Genomic DNA, 21427 nt, shown 5'->3' with positions numbered 1-21427 from the left:
CTGACCCAACCTGACCCGTGTCTAGCTGCACGTTTCCCCACATTTATTATAAATTTTATTTCGATCCTTTTTCCAAAATCCGGCTCTGTACCAGCTTGCGGCTGATCTTACTGATTAAAACGAGCATAAGTAAAATGAGATTCGTTAATTAATTAGGCTAAACTTTGGGAAAAACGAATCCGTAATTCCCGACCGGCCGACAGAGGTCTCCACTCTTACTCCTGTCGACCCTTAACAATTGTGTCTGCATGAACGTGGCCGTTCAGTTGGTGCTAGTGGGCGTTTACTTATTTCGCGCATGCGCACTCCATTTTGAACAACACTAACATCAAAGGCGTTGACAGAGAGTTGCGCTACTGTATATGTATACTGTGCCTATAGTCAGAGAAGCGCCATTTACCCCCACCATGACTTCTGTCCGCCATCTTATGTACCTAGCAGCTGATCCGTGAGTGTATAGAGTAAAAGTGTATGTGAGCTTGCAACAGCTGGTGACGTCACAAACCGAGTTTGGAGCACGCAGTTACATAACAGCAATTGTAAGTAATTTTCTTTGTTTTTCCTGAGTGTATCGTCTGAATATAGTGGCGCTCGATAGTGCAATTGAATTTGCTCTACGTTGAACGTGAAAGTGAAAATAATTTGTAGTTTCGAGAAAATAATGTAAGGTTGTGAGGTTAGATTATGTTGGGTAAAAGCTAACTCAAAATGAATTGTTTTCTTTTCTATATTTTCCAGTACTTTCATCGTTTCTCGCAGACGTTCTCGGTTTCAATCCTTGCAAATTGCAAACACATTCTGCATTCTAATTTCGAGGTTAGTTTTTATTCACAGCAAAAATTTTGGAGTATTTGGCTGAGATTTCATTCATCCGACAATGACATTGTCGGACGTAGCGAATGGCTACGGAATAGAAAATTTCTAGAAATTCGTTTTATTCCGCAGCCAATCGCTTACGTCCGACAATGTCGTTGTCGGATGTATGAAATCTCAGCCTTCCTGTGTTTCATCACTTTAGGTTGCATTCCATTATTCACTGCCAGTGCCGAAAATGTATAGTGTATTGATGTAAACTTGATTTTAATGCTGGCAATAAATATCGAAATGCAGCTTTAATATATGATCAGTATATAATTTAGTATATGATTTTTTGCAGTTTGCAGTTTTTGGAATGTACATCTTTTTAAAAGTTATAAATAAAGTCAGCTCAGAAAATACTAGAGATATCATACTGCCACAAACTCTGATTCATTATTCTTAGAAGATTCAAAGCGTTACGAGAAGCGTTTTATAAAGAAAATGTGCGATCCCATGCAGAATCAGGTGTTTGCACATTGCCACAACTCTGAGTTTTCATCCTCAGAAGAATTAGAGTCGTTGCAAGCTTTACAGAGGGAATATATGGTCAAATCCGGAATCATTAGGTGTTTAAAGTTGAAGCAGAACATGAAACTTTATAGAATTAAAAGAATTCTGTATAAGACAGATCGAATGAGGAATGAAATATATTTTATGAAAAACGATGTATGCGAATCGAATGCAGAATGAAATACGTGTTTAACATATGATGTAAATTTAACGTGTTTAACGTATGATGTAAATTTAACTATTACTGTTTTTGATCTTAGAGGTTTTGGTGTTCATATCACCAGCAACAAATATCTGTATGACATTACCTTATTATGTGGATAACTTTTTTTATAAGTGTACAGTGAATTGTTACTATAGAGAATTCTTACTATTATTGTAAAATAATTGGTGAATTATTAAATGACTTTTGTTTATTTTCTATCTTGCAACTAAAATATTTCAAAGAAATATACTCAGCCAATGCATACATATGCAGTGCAATGGAAGTACGCTATTGTTCTCAGCACAGCCATACACCAAGACCCACTATAAGTATTAGTATTAATATTATATAATACACGTATAAGTATTAATATTTATATTAATTAGATAACACATTGCTATTATATTAACAGTAATAACATTTACATATTATTTTAATTGTTAAGAAACACATATACCTAATATTAATCTTATTGAATATAAAGGTCCAACAAAAGTAATTTTAATAAAAATCAAAATATGCAAATTATAATTCTATATTATTGTTATTAGTAGATATAATAGTAAGAAACTAACTTTAGTAATAGTAATAGTAATATTAGTAAGAAATTAATTTTAAAAATCATTAAATATTGTCTTTACGTATGCAAAATTACGTATATCAATGAATAATTATATACTCATGTCATTAATAACAAAATATATTTTAAAAAGTAAAAACGTACATACATATATAAATATATTTTATAGCTATTCTGTAAACTACATTTTATAAAAATAAATGAAAATATGTTTCTTTTGTTCTATTACATTTGTGTGATACGTATACATGAAGAAAAAAAAGAGCAATTTAAGCTATTAAAATAATAAGAGTATAAATGTGCGCGCGCGCGTGTGTGTGTGTGTGTGTGTGTGTGTGTGTGTGTGTGTGTGTGGACGCGCGCATAAACATAATTTTTAAATATATTAATGCACGATTACATAAATGTTATATATAATTATTTAGAAATATATAAGTATATAATTATAATTGTTTTGATATAGCTAATAGACGGTACAAGACCAAATACTTAATCTCTAGGCACAGCCTAACACATAATTACCCTGTCACATTTATATATGCAGTACTAAGACTAACTTAAACAAAAATATATAATTTTTTTCTATCACAGCACTGCAAAATAGTCTTTTCAATAAAAAAAAAATAGTCTTTTTAATTAAAAAAGAATTGCTAAAATCACATAATAACAAAAAGAAAATCAAAGTTTTAGCAATACTGAAGAAACTGATTGAGAACATAACTTATTAATTACATTATTTTTGTAACGATGCACCCCGTGCGCTAAGCATCGTTCCCGGCTAACGACCGCCGGATGCCGCCCGACCGACGACCAGTCGGGCGAAGACCAGGGCGCGGTGAGCCCACATTTTAAAGATAATTTCAAACGCACCGTGTGCGCGGGCCAAGCGCGGCACCAGTGACTCCCGACGAGCGACGACGGCAGCCGAGCCGCCCCGAGGACGAGCGCGGCGCCGCGCCGCCCCACCACAGCGCGACGATCGGCGCTCTTCGCGAACCCGCCGCGCCGGGCGGGTATATAAACCGCCGCTCCGGCGAGAAAGAGAGACTTCGTCGAAAAGCTCCGCTTCTTCCAGACGAAACCTATCCCGACTCCCAGGGAACACACCAAACGAGGTCCGGTGCTCCGAGTCTCGACTGAGAGCTCTCAGGTGTTCTCGCACTCCTTCAAACCTAACCCCGAAGGCACGGTTACGCGGGGTCGAGCGCGCTCGGCCTCGCAACGAGGGCTCTCGCTGCCGCCGCCCCGGGGCCGGGGCCCCGGAAATCTTCCCACGCTACGCGTTCCCGCACGCATATCATCGCGATACCGCGACATCCGCGAGCCTTCAAGCATTATACCGCGTTCGTCGTTGAATACCGCGCCGTTATCAAGTGCAAAGGCACTACCTGTAAATATACCGCGTCCGCCTATATGTAATACGTCTATGTAATATACCGAGCCCGTCGAGTAAACGAGACCGCGGCCGCCTATGTACTACGTAATGTAATGTACCGAGCCCGTGGAATACGTCTATGTAACGCTACCGCGTTCGTTGTTGAATACCGCGCCGTTATCAAGTGCAAAGGCACTACCTGTAAATATACCGCGTCCGCCTATATGTAATACGTCTATGTAATATACCGAGCCCGTCGAGTAAACGAGACCGCGGCCGCCTATGTACTACGTAATGTAACATACCGAGCCCGTCGAGTAACGATACCGCGTTTGTCATCAAGTGCATCCGCACTGCCTCTTCGTTGTATATATCGCGTCATTTCGGGTATATAATTAAACTGTGAATAAAACTACTGCATGTCTCACTAAATTGATTATTGTCTCTGGGCCTGTCATCGGACTCCTGATCCCGCACATCAGTCCGCGTTCGATAAAGTCAGGCCGTTACATTTTTATGAAAACACCTTCTTCACAGAAGCATGCATAGCCATAGTTTTGCTGTTGTAACGCCTTCCATTAAGATGTGCTAAATCTTCACAGCGTTTAATACTATATGTTCGTAGCCTCATAGTAAAGAACTTTTTTAGAATTTTGTGTGTAATAGAATGGCATGTGGGAATATTGCAGCCATCCCATACATATTCCATTTGCTTTACTAAGAAATCTATCATGTTAATTTTAGCTTCACACAAATCATGCCGTATTTCTTTGAATGTTATTTCTGATTTTACGATTGCTTTGAAGCATTCATCGGAAACTTCTACGAGGTTCTTGTGTTTGTAATTTCTCATTTCAGTTACGAGGGAATAAGGATGGCGGTCGCTCCCCTGCCATAGGACGGAATTGAGACACACATCACAAACTGTCGTGCTACTTATTTTTATACTATGAACAACTGCCATACTTTTATACTATGACCCTGCCATGTCATATAGGATCTGCAACTCCCAAGAATCTAATATGTTTATGTAATGATCTTTTAGTTGAGGCAATGCTAAAGCAGATGATTCCATCAATTCTTCAATAACATTTTCTTCACATCGTGCTATAGCTATATTTCTAGAAAATTTCATAAAATCTATTCTTATATCCTCAACACCTTCATCATACGTATCATTGTCGTAGCTGCTATTCTTAGCATTAATACAGACCTGGCTCAGCACCAAAACCTTTAAATTTTGTTTTACTTGGAGAGGGTTTGGAATGGGTTGTTTCACTCTCAAGGCAGAAAAAAGGTTTTCAATACTACACTGACAAAACCGACCAGTAAGTATAAACTTGTAGCAACGCTTGCACAAAAAATAATCTTGCAAGCCAATGATGCTTGCGCATGCCATGATAACGCCTGTTTGACAAGGCTTCCAGTGCCCATCAGTGCCTACTATCATAAAACGAAATACATAAGCAGTTTTCTTGATGTGGTCCATTGTTTCTTCATATGCTTTCTTGTTTAACAGACCAAGAGCCAGCTTCGATGATCTGTTTGACATTATATCAAACCAATGGCTCACTAATCTAATAAAAGAAGCAGTGGTCCTATAAGCGTCTTTACCAGTACGTTCAGCATATTTTCTCAGCGCAATCTTGGTTCGTCGATTGAAGACTGACCGGGCCGTACCAACTTTCATCTTTTCGTATGAATTTCGACAATGAACCTTATTCTTCTTTAATCTGTAAGCTATCTTTATTTCAAATTGTAATTCAAACTCTAACACGTCATCTATATGTTGGATATTAACTACTGGATCCGTTAATTTCTCAGAAACAAGAAAGTCATAAGGAAGATAAATAATTTTGTTGCTTTCAAGCATAGTTAAGATATTTTTGAATAAGTGTACTGGATCCGGTATAAAGTAAAATCTATCCTCTGCTCTAACTGGATGCTGTATACTGACTACAGCATCAGATTCACGTGTGCAACCAATACCAAACATATTCCACATAGCTCGATTTTCACACCCCATGTCAGTTGTAATTGAGTGAACTTTCAGCCCTATTTTTTCACACTTGTCTATGACTTTCAGTATTATATCCTTGAAGACACTGCCACTGCTAGACTTTTTATCCATTATTTTGGGTCCTTCCTTTCCAGTAAAAAAATAAGCCACAGCAACTTTCCATCGTCTACTAATTCCTCCACACATGATGACAAGAACCTTTTTAGCTGGTCCAACATGAGAAGGAAAGGTGCAATTTCCTATCATTTTTTTAGTTGAAGGATCAAACACTAATCCAGCTTTAATTGCCATTTCGTCTGCAACAATCATACAATCTCTTTCATTTTCAGACATATTTTTTACTGCACATTTGAGCATGTCGAAGACCTCATCTAAGATGCCACTTTCAAACCAAATATGTTCTACCGTTCTTTGTAGGGTCCTAACTGATGGAAAGATGGGTAGATAATTCACAAAATCACAAAAATTTGTAGTACCCCATGTTTGGGAGAGATTGAACTTCCCGCCTGAAACTATTTTGTACCATGCTAGCGGCACCCCTGAGAATGATCGGCAGCGCCGATACTAGTCGACGCCATCTACAGAGGGCTCTCTCGCCGCGTAGAGACGACACACATGTTTAGTTAGTTAGCTCTTGTCCGTTAACCGCCGAACAGGCAGCATTGTAACATTATACGCAGCAATAAAAGGCAGCATATCTTTTTCCAAAAAAGCGAGTCAGTCATTTTCACGAACATGGTCCTTCGAGCCGGATATGCTGACAAAACAGAATAAATCTCACGTAAATGCGACAAGAGCAAAAGTAGCAAAGTATAATATAACCACGAAAACGAGCGCACTGCAGCGCATTACAACGCAACGAGGTGAGTCTCCATCTTTCCTCTCCCTTCATTCCTTGTGCGACATCATTCGTAATAATGTCGATGCAAAAATTAAAGGCTCTTAAAGCAAAACGAGCATCCGTAAAATCACAATGCACGCGTACTCGAAACGCGATCGATGCTATAGATCCACAAGATGTAGATATCGCGTACGTAAAACAGCGGAAACAACGATTCGCTGAATATTGGAATCAATTCAATGATATCCAAGCGCAAATTGACGAGTTAGTAGAATTAGCCGAGGATTTAGATGGTATCGAAAAAGCCGATCTTCAGGCCGAGCAAGAACAAGAATGTTTAAATTTCGAAGAGAGTTACTTCAGTATTGCTAGCAAAATCGAACGTTTATTAGCGCCTACGCAGATCGAGGTCGCGAATCCGAACGGAAATACCGAACACTTACCGAAAATTGCAATACCAAAGTTTACCGGTAATTACGTGGATTGGTATCCGTTTTACAATACATTCGAGTCGATGGTTCATCTCAATCCGAAGTTAACAAACATACAAAGATTCCACTATTTAATTTCCTCATTGGAAGGCGACGCGGCGCACGTTATTGAATCGCTGGAAATCACTTCTAATAATTACCAAGAAGCCTTAGACTTATTAAAGCAACGTTACGACGACAAGCGTGAGATAGCTCAGGAACACATAAGAGCGTTATATGATTTACCTTCAATTACAAGGGGTAATAGTATAGCACTAAGGAAGTTAATTGACGACGTATTACGGCACTTGCGTTCGTTAAAAAGCTTAGGTAGGCCCACTGAGCATTGGGATGATCTTATCATTCACTTGATCATCACTAAGTTAGATTCAATCATCGCAAGAGAATGGGAGGATGAGATTCGAGCAAATGACATGCCCACTTTAAAACAGCTCATTGATTTCTTGATACATAAATGCAAAGCGTTATCAGCCGTATCCAAGAAGGCATCTAGCGATTCAGTAGCGTCAAATTCTCGTAAATCTAACAAGGTTAATACTCACGTAGCTGCTTCTAACATTGGCTGTGCTTACTGCAAGGGGAAGCACTATATATTTCAATGTCCTGATTTTCTGAAATTGCCAAGCGAAAATAGGAATAAAGAAGTAAGAGCTAAACATCTATGCATAAACTGTCTACGATCCACTACACATCAAGCCAAGGATTGCAAATCGTCAACGTGTCAAACATGCAGCAAAAAGCACAACACGCTTCTACACATAGAAGACAAGTCCAACAAGGATAACACATCTACAAATAAGTCGGAACAAGCAAGTCCGTCTAGCACAGTCACTTTAAATCATCACAGCTCTCAAGATAAGTATGGCCAGATTATATTATCAACGGCAAGCGTAAATGTCTATGATCAACATGGCAACATTCATGTATGTAGAGCATTATTAGATTCAGGATCACAATCTAGTTTTATCACAGGAAAGCTAGCAAGAAAATTGAATCTCGTGCAAAGGCAAACAAACATGTCCGTCACAGGAATTAATAAATCACAAACGCATTCGTGTAGCACAGTCACAATACGAATAAAATCAATGCACACATCTTATTCTCAAAACATTGAATGCTATGTTCTAAATGCTATTACGGACAATTTGCCTCAAGTTCAAGTTAACATAGATAAGTTCACGATTCCAAATAATATCAGGTTAGCGGATCCACAATTCCACATACCAGGTGAAATTGATATACTTATAGGTGCAGAGATATTTTGGCAACTAATATGTGTCGGACAGATACAATTGCATAAAAATCAGCCCACGCTACAAAAGACTCAACTAGGTTGGATCGTCGGTGGCAAGACGTGTAGTTACAACCCGGCAGAATCCAGAGCATGTAATTTATCCACTAATCAGCAAATCAACGAAACATTATCCAAGTTTTGGGACATGGAACACATCCATGAAGAAACTCCATTTACTCCCGAAGAGAAACTCTGCATGGAACATTTCGAAAAAACTACGACCAGAAACGTAGACGGCCGTTTCATAGTGCGGTTGCCGATCAAGGAGACGAAACTACAGCAACTTGGTGAATCACGCAGCACAGCATTGAAAAGATTTATTGCTATGGAACGTAAATTACAGAAGCAACCACAACTAAAGGCGCAATATGCACAATTTATGTCGGAATACTTAGCTTTAGGCCATATGGTACGTATCGATGAGCAGCAAATACCTCAGCAGGCCCCACGCTACTACATACCACACCATTACGTGCTGAAGGATAGTAGTCTAACCACAAAACTACGGGTAGTGTTCGACGCTTCCTGTGACACCAGCACAGGAATATCACTAAATGATTGCCTTATGGTAGGGCCAACGTTGCAGCAAGATCTCTTTATGATCCTATTACGATTTCGTACATTCGTATATGTAATCACAGCTGATATAACTCAGATGTACCGTCAAGTACTCATTGACGAGGCACAAATCTTCTTGCAAATGATTTTCTGGAGGAACGATCAAAAGGATGAGATATCTTTATTCGCACTACTAACCGTAATATATGGATCAGCAGCAGCAGCTTTCCTAGCGATTGCATCAATCAAGAAAATAGCAACCCTGGAAAGGATAAACTATCCAATAGGAGCAGCAGCTATTCTCGACGATTTTTATGTTGATGATTTATTATCAGGAGCTGATACCATTGCCGGAGTCAAGCAGATACGTGACGAAACCACCAAGGTATTGAGCAAGGCTGGCTTTTAGCTCAGAAAATGGGCATCCAATTGTCCTGAAGTACTAGAAGATATGTCGAGCGCAGATACTGGCGAACCCATTCACTTCATCAACAGAAACGAAGAAATATGTACACTAGGCATGCATTGGAATACGTCAAACGACAGTTTCAAATATGACATCAACATTTCTGATTCTCGCAAGGTGACTAAACGAAGTATGTTATCAGCATTGTCCAAAATATTCGATCCATTGGGACTTCTTGGACCAATCACACTCGTTGCCAAGATACTCATCCAAAGAGTATGGAAGCATAATTTGTTATGGGATGAAACTGTGCCCATGGACATACATACCGCATGGTTACAATTTCAAGATCAGTTAAGTATAATTTACAACTTCACCATACCAAGATATGTATTATGTAAGCAAGCTTCTAGGATTCAAATTCACGGCTTCGCTGACGCAAGTGAAAAGGCATACGGAGCATGTCTATACGTCAGAATTACTAATCCACAAGGACAGCATTCAACGCAGCTGCTATGTTCTAAGTCTCGAGTAGCGCCGTTGAAAACGATTACATTGCCACGCTTAGAGTTGTCCGCTGCAGTCCTACTAGTGCAATTAGCAGACAAAGCATTGAAATCAGTACGCCTTGAAATAGAGGATGTAGGCTATTGGACAGACTCAGAGATTGTGTTGCAGTGGATAAGGGCAACTAACAAAAGGTGGAGTGTTTTTGTCGCAAACAGGGTTGGAGAAATTCACAGGCTCTCCCGACCGACTCAATGGTATCACGTGAGCTCAGAATTTAATCCAGCTGACTATGTATCAAGAGGATCTTTTCCGGCATCGTTGAGTAACGCAAGTCTGTGGTGGTCTGGTCCATCATGGTTGCAGCACGAAGCTCAAGATTGGAACACCAATATACCACCTCTATTAGGAGAAATACCAGAGCAGAGGCCAACACTCACGTCTATAGTCACTATTGACGACAAACATGAAATATTCACAAGATTTTCATCTCTAAACAAGCTAATTAGAGTCATCGCTCTTTGCATCAGATTTATCACTAACATTAGAAGCAAGCCAGAATCTAGAATTAAAGATCGTTTAACCACACAGGAATTATTTGAATCCAATCGTCGGCTTATAAGAATCATTCAGCAATCAGCATTTAAACAAGAACTGCACTCCCTTAAGGCAAATGGATGTGTGTCACGCAAAAGCAAATTGCTTAGTTTAGCTCCATTTATTGACGAACAAGATATCATAAGAGTAGGTGGACGACTTCGGAACTCAGCAATCTCACCTGACAAGAAACATCCCGTCGTATTACCTGCTGATCATCCCTTCACGCGTCTCGTTATAGCGCATGAGCATCGCAAGCAGCTCCACGCCGGAGCACAGACAACGCTGGCGGCCGTGCGAGACAAATACTGGCCTTTATCAGCTCGAAACAGCATCAAGAAACACATCAGACAGTGCATTACTTGCTACAAGGCAGCTCCACGTACATCCGAAACAATTATGAGTGAGTTACCTTCATATAGAGTCACACCATCCAAGCCATTCGCACACAGCGGCGTTGATTATTGCGGGCCAATTCACACAAAATCTAGCCAACTTCGCAATGCTAAATTAGTGAAGGCATACATAGCCATTTTTGTATGTTTATGTACAAAGGCTGTACACATTGAATTGGTGAGTAGCTTGTCCACAGAGGCGTTTTTAAATGCTCTCAAACGCTTCATCGCTCGTCGAGGTAAGGTATCATGCATATACTCGGACAACGGTACAAACTTTCAAGGGGCAGCAAACTCGCTAAAGGAATTCTATCAATTGCTACATAATGAACATCATCAAGATACAGTAGACACGACTTTAAAGGAAGACAACATAGAGTGGAGTTTCATACCACCTCACGCCCCTCACTTCGGTGGTATATGGGAAGCAGCGGTAAAATCTGCAAAAAATCATCTAAAACGCGTTGTAGGTGATGCTGCATTAACTTTCGAGAAAATGTATACGGTGCTTGCTCAAATAGAAGCAGTTATGAACTCGCGTCCTTTGACACCCATTTCCAATGATCCTAATGATCTTTCATACTTAACACCCGGTCACTTCCTAGTTGGAGACTCTCTCACGTCCACTCCACAACAAGATGTCAGTCGGGTGCCGATTAACAGGCTTTCGCGCTGGCAGCGTATTAATCAAATCTACCAGCATTTCTGGAAGCGCTGGAGTTGCGAATATTTGCAGCAACTTCAACAACGTACTAAATGGCGATATTTTAAAGGGCTACAATTAACCACCGGCGATATGGTTATGATACGAGAAGACGATTCCTCTCCGTTGAAATGGACTGTTGGGCGTATAGAGAATATTTACCCTGGCGCAGATGGAATAGCCCGAGTAGCCTCGATCAAAACTATTAAAGGAACTTATAAGAGGCCTATTACTAAATTATGTATCTTTCCATTGCAAAAGGAGGATTAGAGTCTATGAAGGAGTTTTTTAATAATAAGGACTCTAGCGTGCCCATCGTATCCTTTATCAAATATTTGTTCTTTAAAAGGTTTAGTTTTTTGTGTTTTGGATATATCTAATCATTTCTTTTAGTTTCAGATCGACATATAACGATATGATTTATCAGATGCGAATAGCTTTGTTTCTCGAAGTCAATGCACACTATTATATTAAAAGGGATAGCCCTTTCAAGGGGGGCGGTATGTTTGGGAGAGATTGAACTTCCCGCCTGAAACTATTTTGTACCATGCTAGCGGCACCCCTGAGAATGATCGGCAGCGCCGATACTAGTCGACGCCATCTACAGAGGGCTCTCTCGCCGCGTAGAGACGACACACATGTTTAGTTAGTTAGCTCTTGTCCGTTAACCGCCGAACAGGCAGCATTGTAACATTATACGCAGCAATAAAAGGCAGCATATCTTTTTCCAAAAAAGCGAGTCAGTCATTATCACGAACACCCCATTTCATCTTAAACACAAGGGCATCCTTGACAGTTTCTGGACTCCAATTAAATCGACCACGAATAGACTGCCTTTTTAGAGATGCAATCTGGTCAGCACGTAACCTTGATGTTAAGTCGAGAGACTTTGCATTCTTCTGTTCTAAGCGCCACAATCTACACTTATATTTTTCATAAATAGACTTAACAGTATGGAATTTTTTTGTTATTTGTTTTCCTATGGTAGTCAGACGCTTATTGTTATGTTGTAAGGTTTTTATTTCTTCCTCTTGTTTTTTCAACTGATCTTGTAATTCTTTAATTATTATTGATGATGGACTTGCAGTAGATGGAGGTATATGAATGGGTTCAGAAGCAGCACAGATATCGGCCAAAATAGTTAATCGGTTGAAATCATCGGTACTATGGTCTGCAATGCAAGGTGCAGAAAGTTCATGACTAATTTCCTTTGGAAAGTCCATAACAGAGAGGTCATGAAAAGAAGTAAAAGAAAGCTCTTGGTTTTTATCCTGATATGGCACACCTTCTATTACAATGTTATTTGTTTTGGCTATTACTTGGCTTTCTGTAACTTGAATGGATTCTGATGGCTCATATTGAATTGAGGTACAGCCATGATCATGAGGTAAGCGGTTCAATTGTGTAGTGAGATCTCGAAAGGGATGACGCTGATGTACGTCAATAACATATCGATGGTCATGCATTGTAAGAGAGATGTTTTCATTATTTTCTATAGCCAAAGGTATTGCAGAAGATCGTAGCACTCTGGACCCATCTGCACGTACTTTTTCCCACTGTGATGCATCAAAATGATTCTGAAATTGTGCCAAAATTAATCAATGCATCATGTGTAAATATGTCACATATGCGAGGAGTAATAAAAATATCTCACCTCACAAATGTAGCTGGAGACTCCAGGATACCATAATGTCTGTCCAATCCTCGACATCCAAACAGAACGTCTCTCAGGATTTTTAGGAAAACAAAAGAGCTGCTTTCCCTGTCCCACCCGAACATTGCAGCCCTTTACCACACACGTACGGACCATTTCAACTGCATATAAAAAAACAGTAGTATGATTACAGTCCTATAAGATTTTAATGTAAGTAAATAATTAGGTAATAAACATATATACATTAAGTAATGACAATGCAGAGACACAAACTAACCTTATATTAAATCTGTTCAATGTTTATAATATGATATGTTAACTGACATTGGAAAAAGGGACCCATAATAATATAATAATATTACATATTCATATATTACATATTACGTAAAATAAGATTTTACCTTATAATTTCTAACAGTCTCCTTCTGTATGTATGTATGTGTACGTAGCACTGCATAGCTCGCTGTTGTATATGGAGCCCTACATTGGTACACAAAATGGCGACTAAACCACGTGACTCAGTTGACCAATCAAAAGGAGTTCGCTAATGTCGCTTCTCTGACTATAGGACTCTACTCTCGCTGGGTGTTTCCGACAAGTAGTCGGATTTCTAAGGCTGGTTTTACATGGGGCGTAAGATGCGTATGCGTAACTTACGTCAGCCAATCAAATCGTCTCAGTATTTAATCGTATCATACGCGTATAGTAGCTGAGACGATTTGATTGGCTGACGCAAGTTACGCATACGCATCTTACGCCCCATGTGAAACCAGCCTAATCGGCTCGAGCAGTGGTACTCAATCAGTTCATTTCGAAAAATCCCCTAGACTAATCTTTGCTGTCTCAGCACTCGGATTACGGATTACTGCGTTGCGTTGTAAGGAGCAAGTCGCAATTGTTTTTTCTGAAAGTTGAGTTTGTTGAGTTTTAATCAAAGCAGAGAAATAGGTACGTATTATTGTTCTAATGATTAACACTTTATTTTCTTTGAAATATACATTAAATAATAGAAGTATATGTACATACACGTTTCACTGACAGAAATCCCGAAAAACGAATTGTTAACCTCACTAACCTCTAACTTCACTTAACCTCATTACATTGATTGTTAATATGTAATTTAATTAAAGCAATATTTTTTTTAAGCAGCTTGAAGACTTACAAGTCTTTTGAAATGGATGCGAGTGAGGACAGATCCATTGTGAGCAGGACCTTTTGGTAGGTATATTATAAAATTGAAAAATTTTTTTGTGTCTGGGAAGGTTTATTAAATATATATTTTTTGCTGTTATATATTATATTGTACACATGTTTAGAATTAAAGGAACATATATTATTATATTATTTCAATAAATATATTTTTTTTACAGAAAACTGTAAATGTTTGCTGGCTGTTGACAGACATCAACGTCTGTATCGAGACAAGTTAACGCATTCACTGTAAATATTGTTCATCATCACTTGGATGTATCAAAAACCTGCAAGTGAGGACAAATCCATTGAGCAGGACATTTTTGGTAAATATATTATAAAATTGAAAAATTTTCGTGCTAGGAAGGTTAATTAAATATATATATATTTTTGCTATTATGTTATTGTATGTACACATGTTTAGAATGAGGAACATATATTATTATATTATTTCAATAAATATATTCCTTTACAGAAAACTAGATTTTAGCGGGCTGTTGACAGACATCGACAATTAAAGTCTGTATCGAGGCAAGTTAACGCATTTACTGTAAAATATCTCCTTCAAGGTAAATACAAAATATAATTCATATTGTTCCTTATCACTTGGATGTATCAAAAACCGCAATAAATTATTTACATTCTATTACATGTCTATTGAAATTGTTGCTGAACATAGGGATCATACAAGGATGGATATATTTCTTTTATGGAATGTTTTTTTAATAACGATGAGGACAATGAAGCTAATTGGCAAATGCACCACGTTAGAGAACCGCATTTGAAAATTAGTAATTATTTTGAGAACATTGTTCTTTTCTATTCTGTCACAGGTGATGACAAGTTTGTATTATTTATCGTTTGAATTTCATACAGAATGCTATTTATGCCGAACCAGACGGAATAGTCATTACACACACGCACGCACGCACGCACGCACGCACGCACGCACGCACGCACGCACGCACGCACGCACGCACGCACGCACGCACGCACGCACGCACGCACGCACGCACGCACGCACGCACGCACGCACGCACGCACGCACGCACGCACGCACGCACGCACGCACGCACGCACGCACGCACGCACGCACGCACGCACGCACGCACGCACGCACGCACGCACGCACGCACGCACGCACGCACGCACGCACGCACGCACGCACGCACGCACGCACGCACGCACGCACGCACGCACGCACGCACGCACGCACGCACGCACGCACGCACGCACGCACGCACGCACGCACGCACGCACGCACGCACGCACGCACGCACGCACGCACGCACGCACGCACGCACGCACGCACGCACGCACGCACGCACGCACGCACGCACGCACGCACGCACGCACGCACGCACGCACGCACGCACGCACGCACGCACGCACGCACGCACGCACGCACGCACGCACGCACGCACGCACGCACGCACGCACGCACGCACGCACGCACGCACGCACGCACGCACGCACGCACGCACGCACGCACGCACGCACGCACGCACGCACGCACGCACGCACGCACGCACGCACGCACGCACGCACGCACGCACGCACGCACGCACGCACGCACGCACGCACGCACGCACGCACGCACGCACGCACGCACGCACGCACGCACGCACGCACGCACGCACGCACGCACGCACGCACGCACGCACGCACGCACGCACGCACGCACGCACGCACGCACGCACGCACGCACGCACGCACGCACGCACGCACGCACGCACGCACGCACGCACGCACGCACGCACGCACGCACGCACGCACGCACGCACGCACGCACGCACGCACGCACGCACGCACGCACGCACGCACGCACGCACGCACGCACGCACGCACGCACGCACGCACGCACGCACGCACGCACGCACGCACGCACGCACGCACGCACGCACGCACGCACGCACGCACGCACGCACGCACGCACGCACGCACGCACGCACGCACGCACGCACGCACGCACGCACGCACGCACGCACGCACGCACGCACGCACGCACGCACGCACGCACGCACGCACGCACGCACGCACGCACGCACGCACGCACGCACGCACGCACGCACGCACGCACGCACGCACGCACGCACGCACGCACGCACGCACGCACGCACGCACGCACGCACGCACGCACGCACGCACGCACGCACGCACGCACGCACGCACGCACGCACGCACGCACGCACGCACGCACGCACGCACGCACGCACGCACGCACGCACGCACGCACGCACGCACGCACGCACGCACGCACGCACGCACGCACGCACGCACGCACGCACGCACGCACGCACGCACGCACGCACGCACAATAGCGCAACTTTATTACAGCTACATATAGACATTGATCAAATAAAACATATGTTTATCTTAATTTTTTAAAGATTTTTAAATTGAATCTATTCTTAAAGTATGTGTGTGTGTGTGTGCGTGCGTGCGTGCGTGCGTGTGTGCGTGTGTGTGTGCGTGCGCGCGCGCGCGCGCGCGTGTGTGTGTGTGTGTGTGTGTGTGTGTGTGTGTGTGTGTGTGTGTGTGTGTGTGTGTGTGTGTAATGACTATTCCGTTTGGTTCGGCATAAATAGCATTCTGTATGAAATTTAAACGATAAATAATACAAACTTGTCATCACCTGTGACAGAATAGAAAAGAACAATGTTCTCAAAATAATTACTAATTTTCAAATGCGGTTCTCTAACGTGGTGCATTTGCCAATTAACTTCATTGTCCTCATCGTTATTAAAAAAAACATTTCATAAAAGAAATATATCCATCCTTGTATGATCCCTATGTTCAGCAACAATTTCAATAGACATGTAATAGAATGTTAATAATTTATTGCGGTTTTTGATACATCCAAGTGATAAGGAACAATATGAATTATATTTTGAATTTACCTTGAAGGAGATATTTTACAGTGAATGCGTTAACTTGCCTCAATACAGACTTTAATTGTCGATGTCTGTCAGCAGCCCGCTAAAATCTAGTTTTCTGTAAAGGAATATATTTATTGAAATAATATAATAATATATGTTCCTCATTCTAAACATGTGTACATACAATAACATAATAGCAAAAAAATATATATATTTAATTAACCTTCCTAGCACGAAAATTTTTCAACTTTATAATATACCTACCAAAAATGTCCTGCTCAATGGATCTGTCCTCACTTGCAGGTTTTTGATACATCCAAGTGATGATGAACAATATTTATAGTGAATGCGTTAACTTGTCTCGATACAGACGTTGATGTCTGTCAACAGCCAGCTAACATTTACAGTTTTCTGTAAAAAAAAATATATTTATTGAAATAATATAATAATATATGTTCCTTTAATTCTAAATATGTGTACAATATAATATATAACAGCAAAAAATATATATTTAATAAACCTTTCCAGACACAAAAAATTTTTTCAATTTTATAATATACCTACCAAAAGCCTGCTCACAATGGATCTGTCCTCACTCGCATCCATTTGAAAAGACTTGTAAGTCTTCAAGCTGCTTAAAAAAAATATTGCTTTAATTAAATTACATATTAACAATCAATGTAGTGAGGTTAAGTGAAGTTAGAGGTTAGTGAGGTTAACAATTCGTTTTTCGGGATTTCTGTCAGTGAAACGTGTATGTACATATACTTCTATTATTTAATGTATATTTCAAAGAAAATAAAGTGTTAATCATTAGAACAATAATACGTACCTATTTCTCTGCTTTGATTAAAACTCAACGAACTCAACTTTCAGAGAGAACAATTGCGACTTGCTCCTCACAACGCAACGCAGTAATCCGTAATCCGAGTGCTGAGACAGCAAAGATTAGTCTAGGAGATTTTTCGAAATGAACTGATTGAGTACCACTGCTCGAGCCGATTAGAAATCCGACTACTTGTCGAAAACACACCCAGCATTTCAATCGGAACAATCTCGTCGAGATCGGCTCCCAAACAACATGCATTCGAAGAAAATGTAAAATAGGTTTTTTTTTTCAGTTTAGGATATTAATTGATTAAGGTAAAAGTACCAATAACTGGCCACTTAAGCATACGAAAAAAATAAATCTTAAATCTAATACATAAAATTAATTTTATGCTACAAAAAACTTTTTTATTTAGGAAGTTTTAACTATTTTTTACTTAAACGAGTAAAAAAAGTGATATTTTTTGCGGTATTTTATTTAAATTAAATAAAAATGTAGTAGACATCGATGTACCAATACATGACCAGCCAAAATGCGATTGTCCTAGCGTCCAAATTATGAGTTCCTAGTAACTAGCCATGACTTTTGAAGTGTATTAAAATAATTTTAATGAAAGGAATTTTATTTCGCAGAGTAAAAGCAATAAGAAGAAAATAATAAATAAGTTAATAAAAAAACATTAGAAAAGTTAAAAATATAAAAATATTGGATAAAGAAATGAAGTTAGACCACCTTGTGTTTCTAACCTTATATAAGCAGAGGTTAGAAAATATATAGTCTTAAAAAAAGTTTTTACAGTTTAATAAATGATGTATTTTTATTATTAATGTTCTAAATAAATAAATTTATTTATTATTAATTAAAAAATGGTTTTACAATCTAATAAATAATTTATTTTTACTACTAATTTAATAATTAGATTTAAATCACTTAAAACTTCAATACAACACATTTTAACAGACTGTTTATAATAGTTGTTGGTGTCCTTTTATATCAGAAAAAGATCATAAGTGGTAACATAAGTGTTAGTACCTTTAGCATTTACTGTGAACAAAACAGTTGTGCTTTCTTTCTCATCACCATGCACATGTACAATTTTATAAAGACTTTGATCCTTTACGAGCCATTAATACACTGTCTGCCTTTGGACCTAAGAAAAAAGAACATTTATCTAACAAATACTCTTGACAGATGGATGTCCAGTAGGTTTAACTTTTGTAAAAAATTCTTTCACTTCTCTGAATTAATTCTTTAAAATATCTTCTGTTGCTGATGCTCAAATTATTGTCAAATTTTTTGCGTTTTTTGGAGTCACATCTGGATGTCTACGACAAAAACTTTTCCACCAGTGTCTGCCTGGTTTATTATCCTTTAAAGGAGATTCAGTGATAAGTTTCTGCAGACATTGAAGATGTTGACTGGATTTTCTATTGCAGCCAAAGAGGTTTCCCTGTAACAAAATCTGGTAATTATATAGAATAGCTACTGCACCTCAAAAATGAATAAAAATAGGCTCATTCGACGCATTTTGGCACGAAACGAAAGAATCTGGCAGAAAAATGCGGCGGTCTGCCCCGCGACGCGAGATATTAAACGTTAAAGTTGACAGAAATCAGGTTATGATTCCTGTCATACCGACGACATGTAGCGACTACGAACATGCCCTGCAGCCATATGCGCATGCTAGTGGCCGCACGCGCATGCAGCAGATCACGTGACAACTGTTTGGTTGGTGAGTCAGAAGTGTAACATAATTCGAAATGATATTCTTTCGGCGTATAGATTAGTGATGCTTTAAAAGTATTTAAGTGTTTAAAGCGCGTCAACTAACCTATGTAGATTAGTATCGCTCTTTAAAAGTATTTAACTGTTTAATGATTTTCGTTAAAGCAGGGCACACACACACGTGTGTATGTTCTGCTTTATAGAAGTTGTGATTTTCGTTAAAGCAGGGCACACACACGGTGTGTATGTCCTGCTTTATAGAAGTTGTGATTTTCTACAATAGAAGTTCGAGCACATATTCCAAGATACGGGACTCGATCGTACCATGTTGAGGGATATTTATTTGAATTTTTATTCAAACACGCTCATCCTAGGCCTGAGAGAATAAAAATCTTCTTCGACGTCATTGCTCAGATGTATCCTCCATTGTCTATTGTCGAGGCCGGGCAAGCAGATTAATTAACATTTGGAGACACATTTTCGGAACAATAAGAAATCTGTGTTACAACATCCGCATTTCTCACAATTAATGTTTGATGTATCCCGTTGTGAAATCTAACAATAAGTCAATTTTTATTTCATATTTTAATTAATCATTTTTATTCTATTAACATGTTATATATATATTCGATGTTTAAATAAATTAATTTTTATTATTTATGCATTGGGTTAAAATTTAAATCCAACATTTTTTTCTCATAAACGCTGTAGCTATATACATTGCTGCGACGAATTTGCCCGAATTCCTACAAAGTATAAAAAACAATAATACTTATTTGATCATATAATTATCAATTAAAATTAAGTTACCTCGTGATTTAAATAACGGAATCTATCCTTAATATTCCGTTTCCTCTCCTCTGTGTATGCGTTTCTCAATGTAAAACGTAGGATATCGTGCAAAAAATCTTCGGAAACGTGATTTAAAATTGCAAAATTTACAATGATTATTCTATTATGATCTTTAAAATTTTTCTCCCAAAACATCTTCCGAATAAATTTGGGCCATGTTTTCGCATCGCCAACAACATCTTGTACCGCGAGCCACGGATTATTATTTATTTGCTCGACTGAATACATTTGGAGGTTGTAAATAATAATTTGAACGTCGCTGCGCTTGTGGCCACAGAACGTCACTTCGGTATGACAGGATTTCTAACCTAAGAATCGTCAACTTTAACGCTAAATATTTCACGTCGCGGGGCAGACCGCCGCATTTTTCTGCCAGATTCTTTCGTTTCGTGCCAAAATGCGTCGAATCAGCCTATTTTTATTCATTTTTGAGGTGCAGTAGCTATTCTATATAATTACCCAAAATCTCAATATCTTCAGTGTGCAGTGCAGAAACTGATCACTGAGTCTCCTTTCAAAGATAATAAACCAGGCAGATACTGATAGGAAAAGTTTTTGTCGTTAGACATCCAGATGTGACTCCAAGAATCGCTCAAAATTTGACAATAAATTCAGCATCAGCAACAGAATTAAGATGTTTTAAAGAATTAGTTCAGAAAAATGAAAGAACATTTAAAAAAGTTAAATCTACTAGACATCCATCTGTCAAGAGTATTTGTTAGATAAAAGTTCTCTTTTCTTGGTTCCAAAAACAAACAGGCAAAGAATTTACAGTTTGAGGTTATATACTACATGTCAATAAAAATGAACGAAAGAAATGCATAAAACAGAAAAAATAATATAGTTTAGTACACTATCATTACAAGTAATGTTTACAATAAATATACTTACAAATTTCGTACAGAAAACTTAAAAACAAAGCACAAAAACTCGAACGCGTGTTGCGGCTAGATACTA

General features: G+C 39.6%; 2 protein-coding genes and 2 long non-coding RNA genes across 5 annotated transcripts in view; 3 read left to right on the top strand and 1 right to left on the bottom strand.

Annotated features, from left to right (window-relative positions):
• The window catches only part of LOC143906634 (uncharacterized), a 111930-nt gene that overhangs the window by 24968 nt on the left and 65535 nt on the right, over nt 1–21427 (top strand). The window lies entirely within an intron of this gene.
• LOC143906611 (uncharacterized) lies at nt 2489–21329 on the bottom strand. The gene is made up of 6 exons (XM_077422806.1): nt 20930–21329; nt 18407–20778; nt 13396–13474; nt 12995–13155; nt 12106–12917; nt 2489–6029 (listed from the first exon to the last, which is right to left on the bottom strand). The coding sequence occupies exons 4-6, from the start codon at nt 13148–13150 to the stop codon at nt 4502–4504; spliced, it is 2496 nt and encodes an 831-aa protein (XP_077278932.1). The 5' UTR covers nt 13151–13155; nt 13396–13474; nt 18407–20778; nt 20930–21329; the 3' UTR covers nt 2489–4501.
• LOC143906609 (uncharacterized) lies at nt 5123–9141 on the top strand. The gene is made up of 2 exons (XM_077422804.1): nt 5123–5263; nt 5966–9141. Exon 2 carries the CDS (start codon nt 6466–6468, stop codon nt 9139–9141), a length of 2676 nt encoding a protein of 891 aa, XP_077278930.1. The 5' UTR covers nt 5123–5263; nt 5966–6465.
• On the top strand, nt 13414–15206 carry LOC143906612 (uncharacterized). Of its 2 annotated transcripts, XR_013259577.1 has the most exons (5): nt 13414–13942; nt 14144–14212; nt 14365–14511; nt 14661–14754; nt 14865–15206. It is a non-coding gene; the product is annotated as an uncharacterized LOC143906612 (long non-coding RNA). The 2 variants fall into 2 exon arrangements; XR_013259576.1 differs by having other exon boundaries at nt 14661–15206.

This window comes from Temnothorax americanus, unplaced genomic scaffold (assembly GCF_048541705.1).
Source record: "Temnothorax americanus isolate GAGA-0224 unplaced genomic scaffold, ASM4854170v1 Scaffold74, whole genome shotgun sequence".
NCBI lineage: Eukaryota > Metazoa > Arthropoda > Insecta > Hymenoptera > Formicidae > Temnothorax > Temnothorax americanus.
This window is presented reverse-complemented; position numbering and strand designations above follow the sequence as displayed.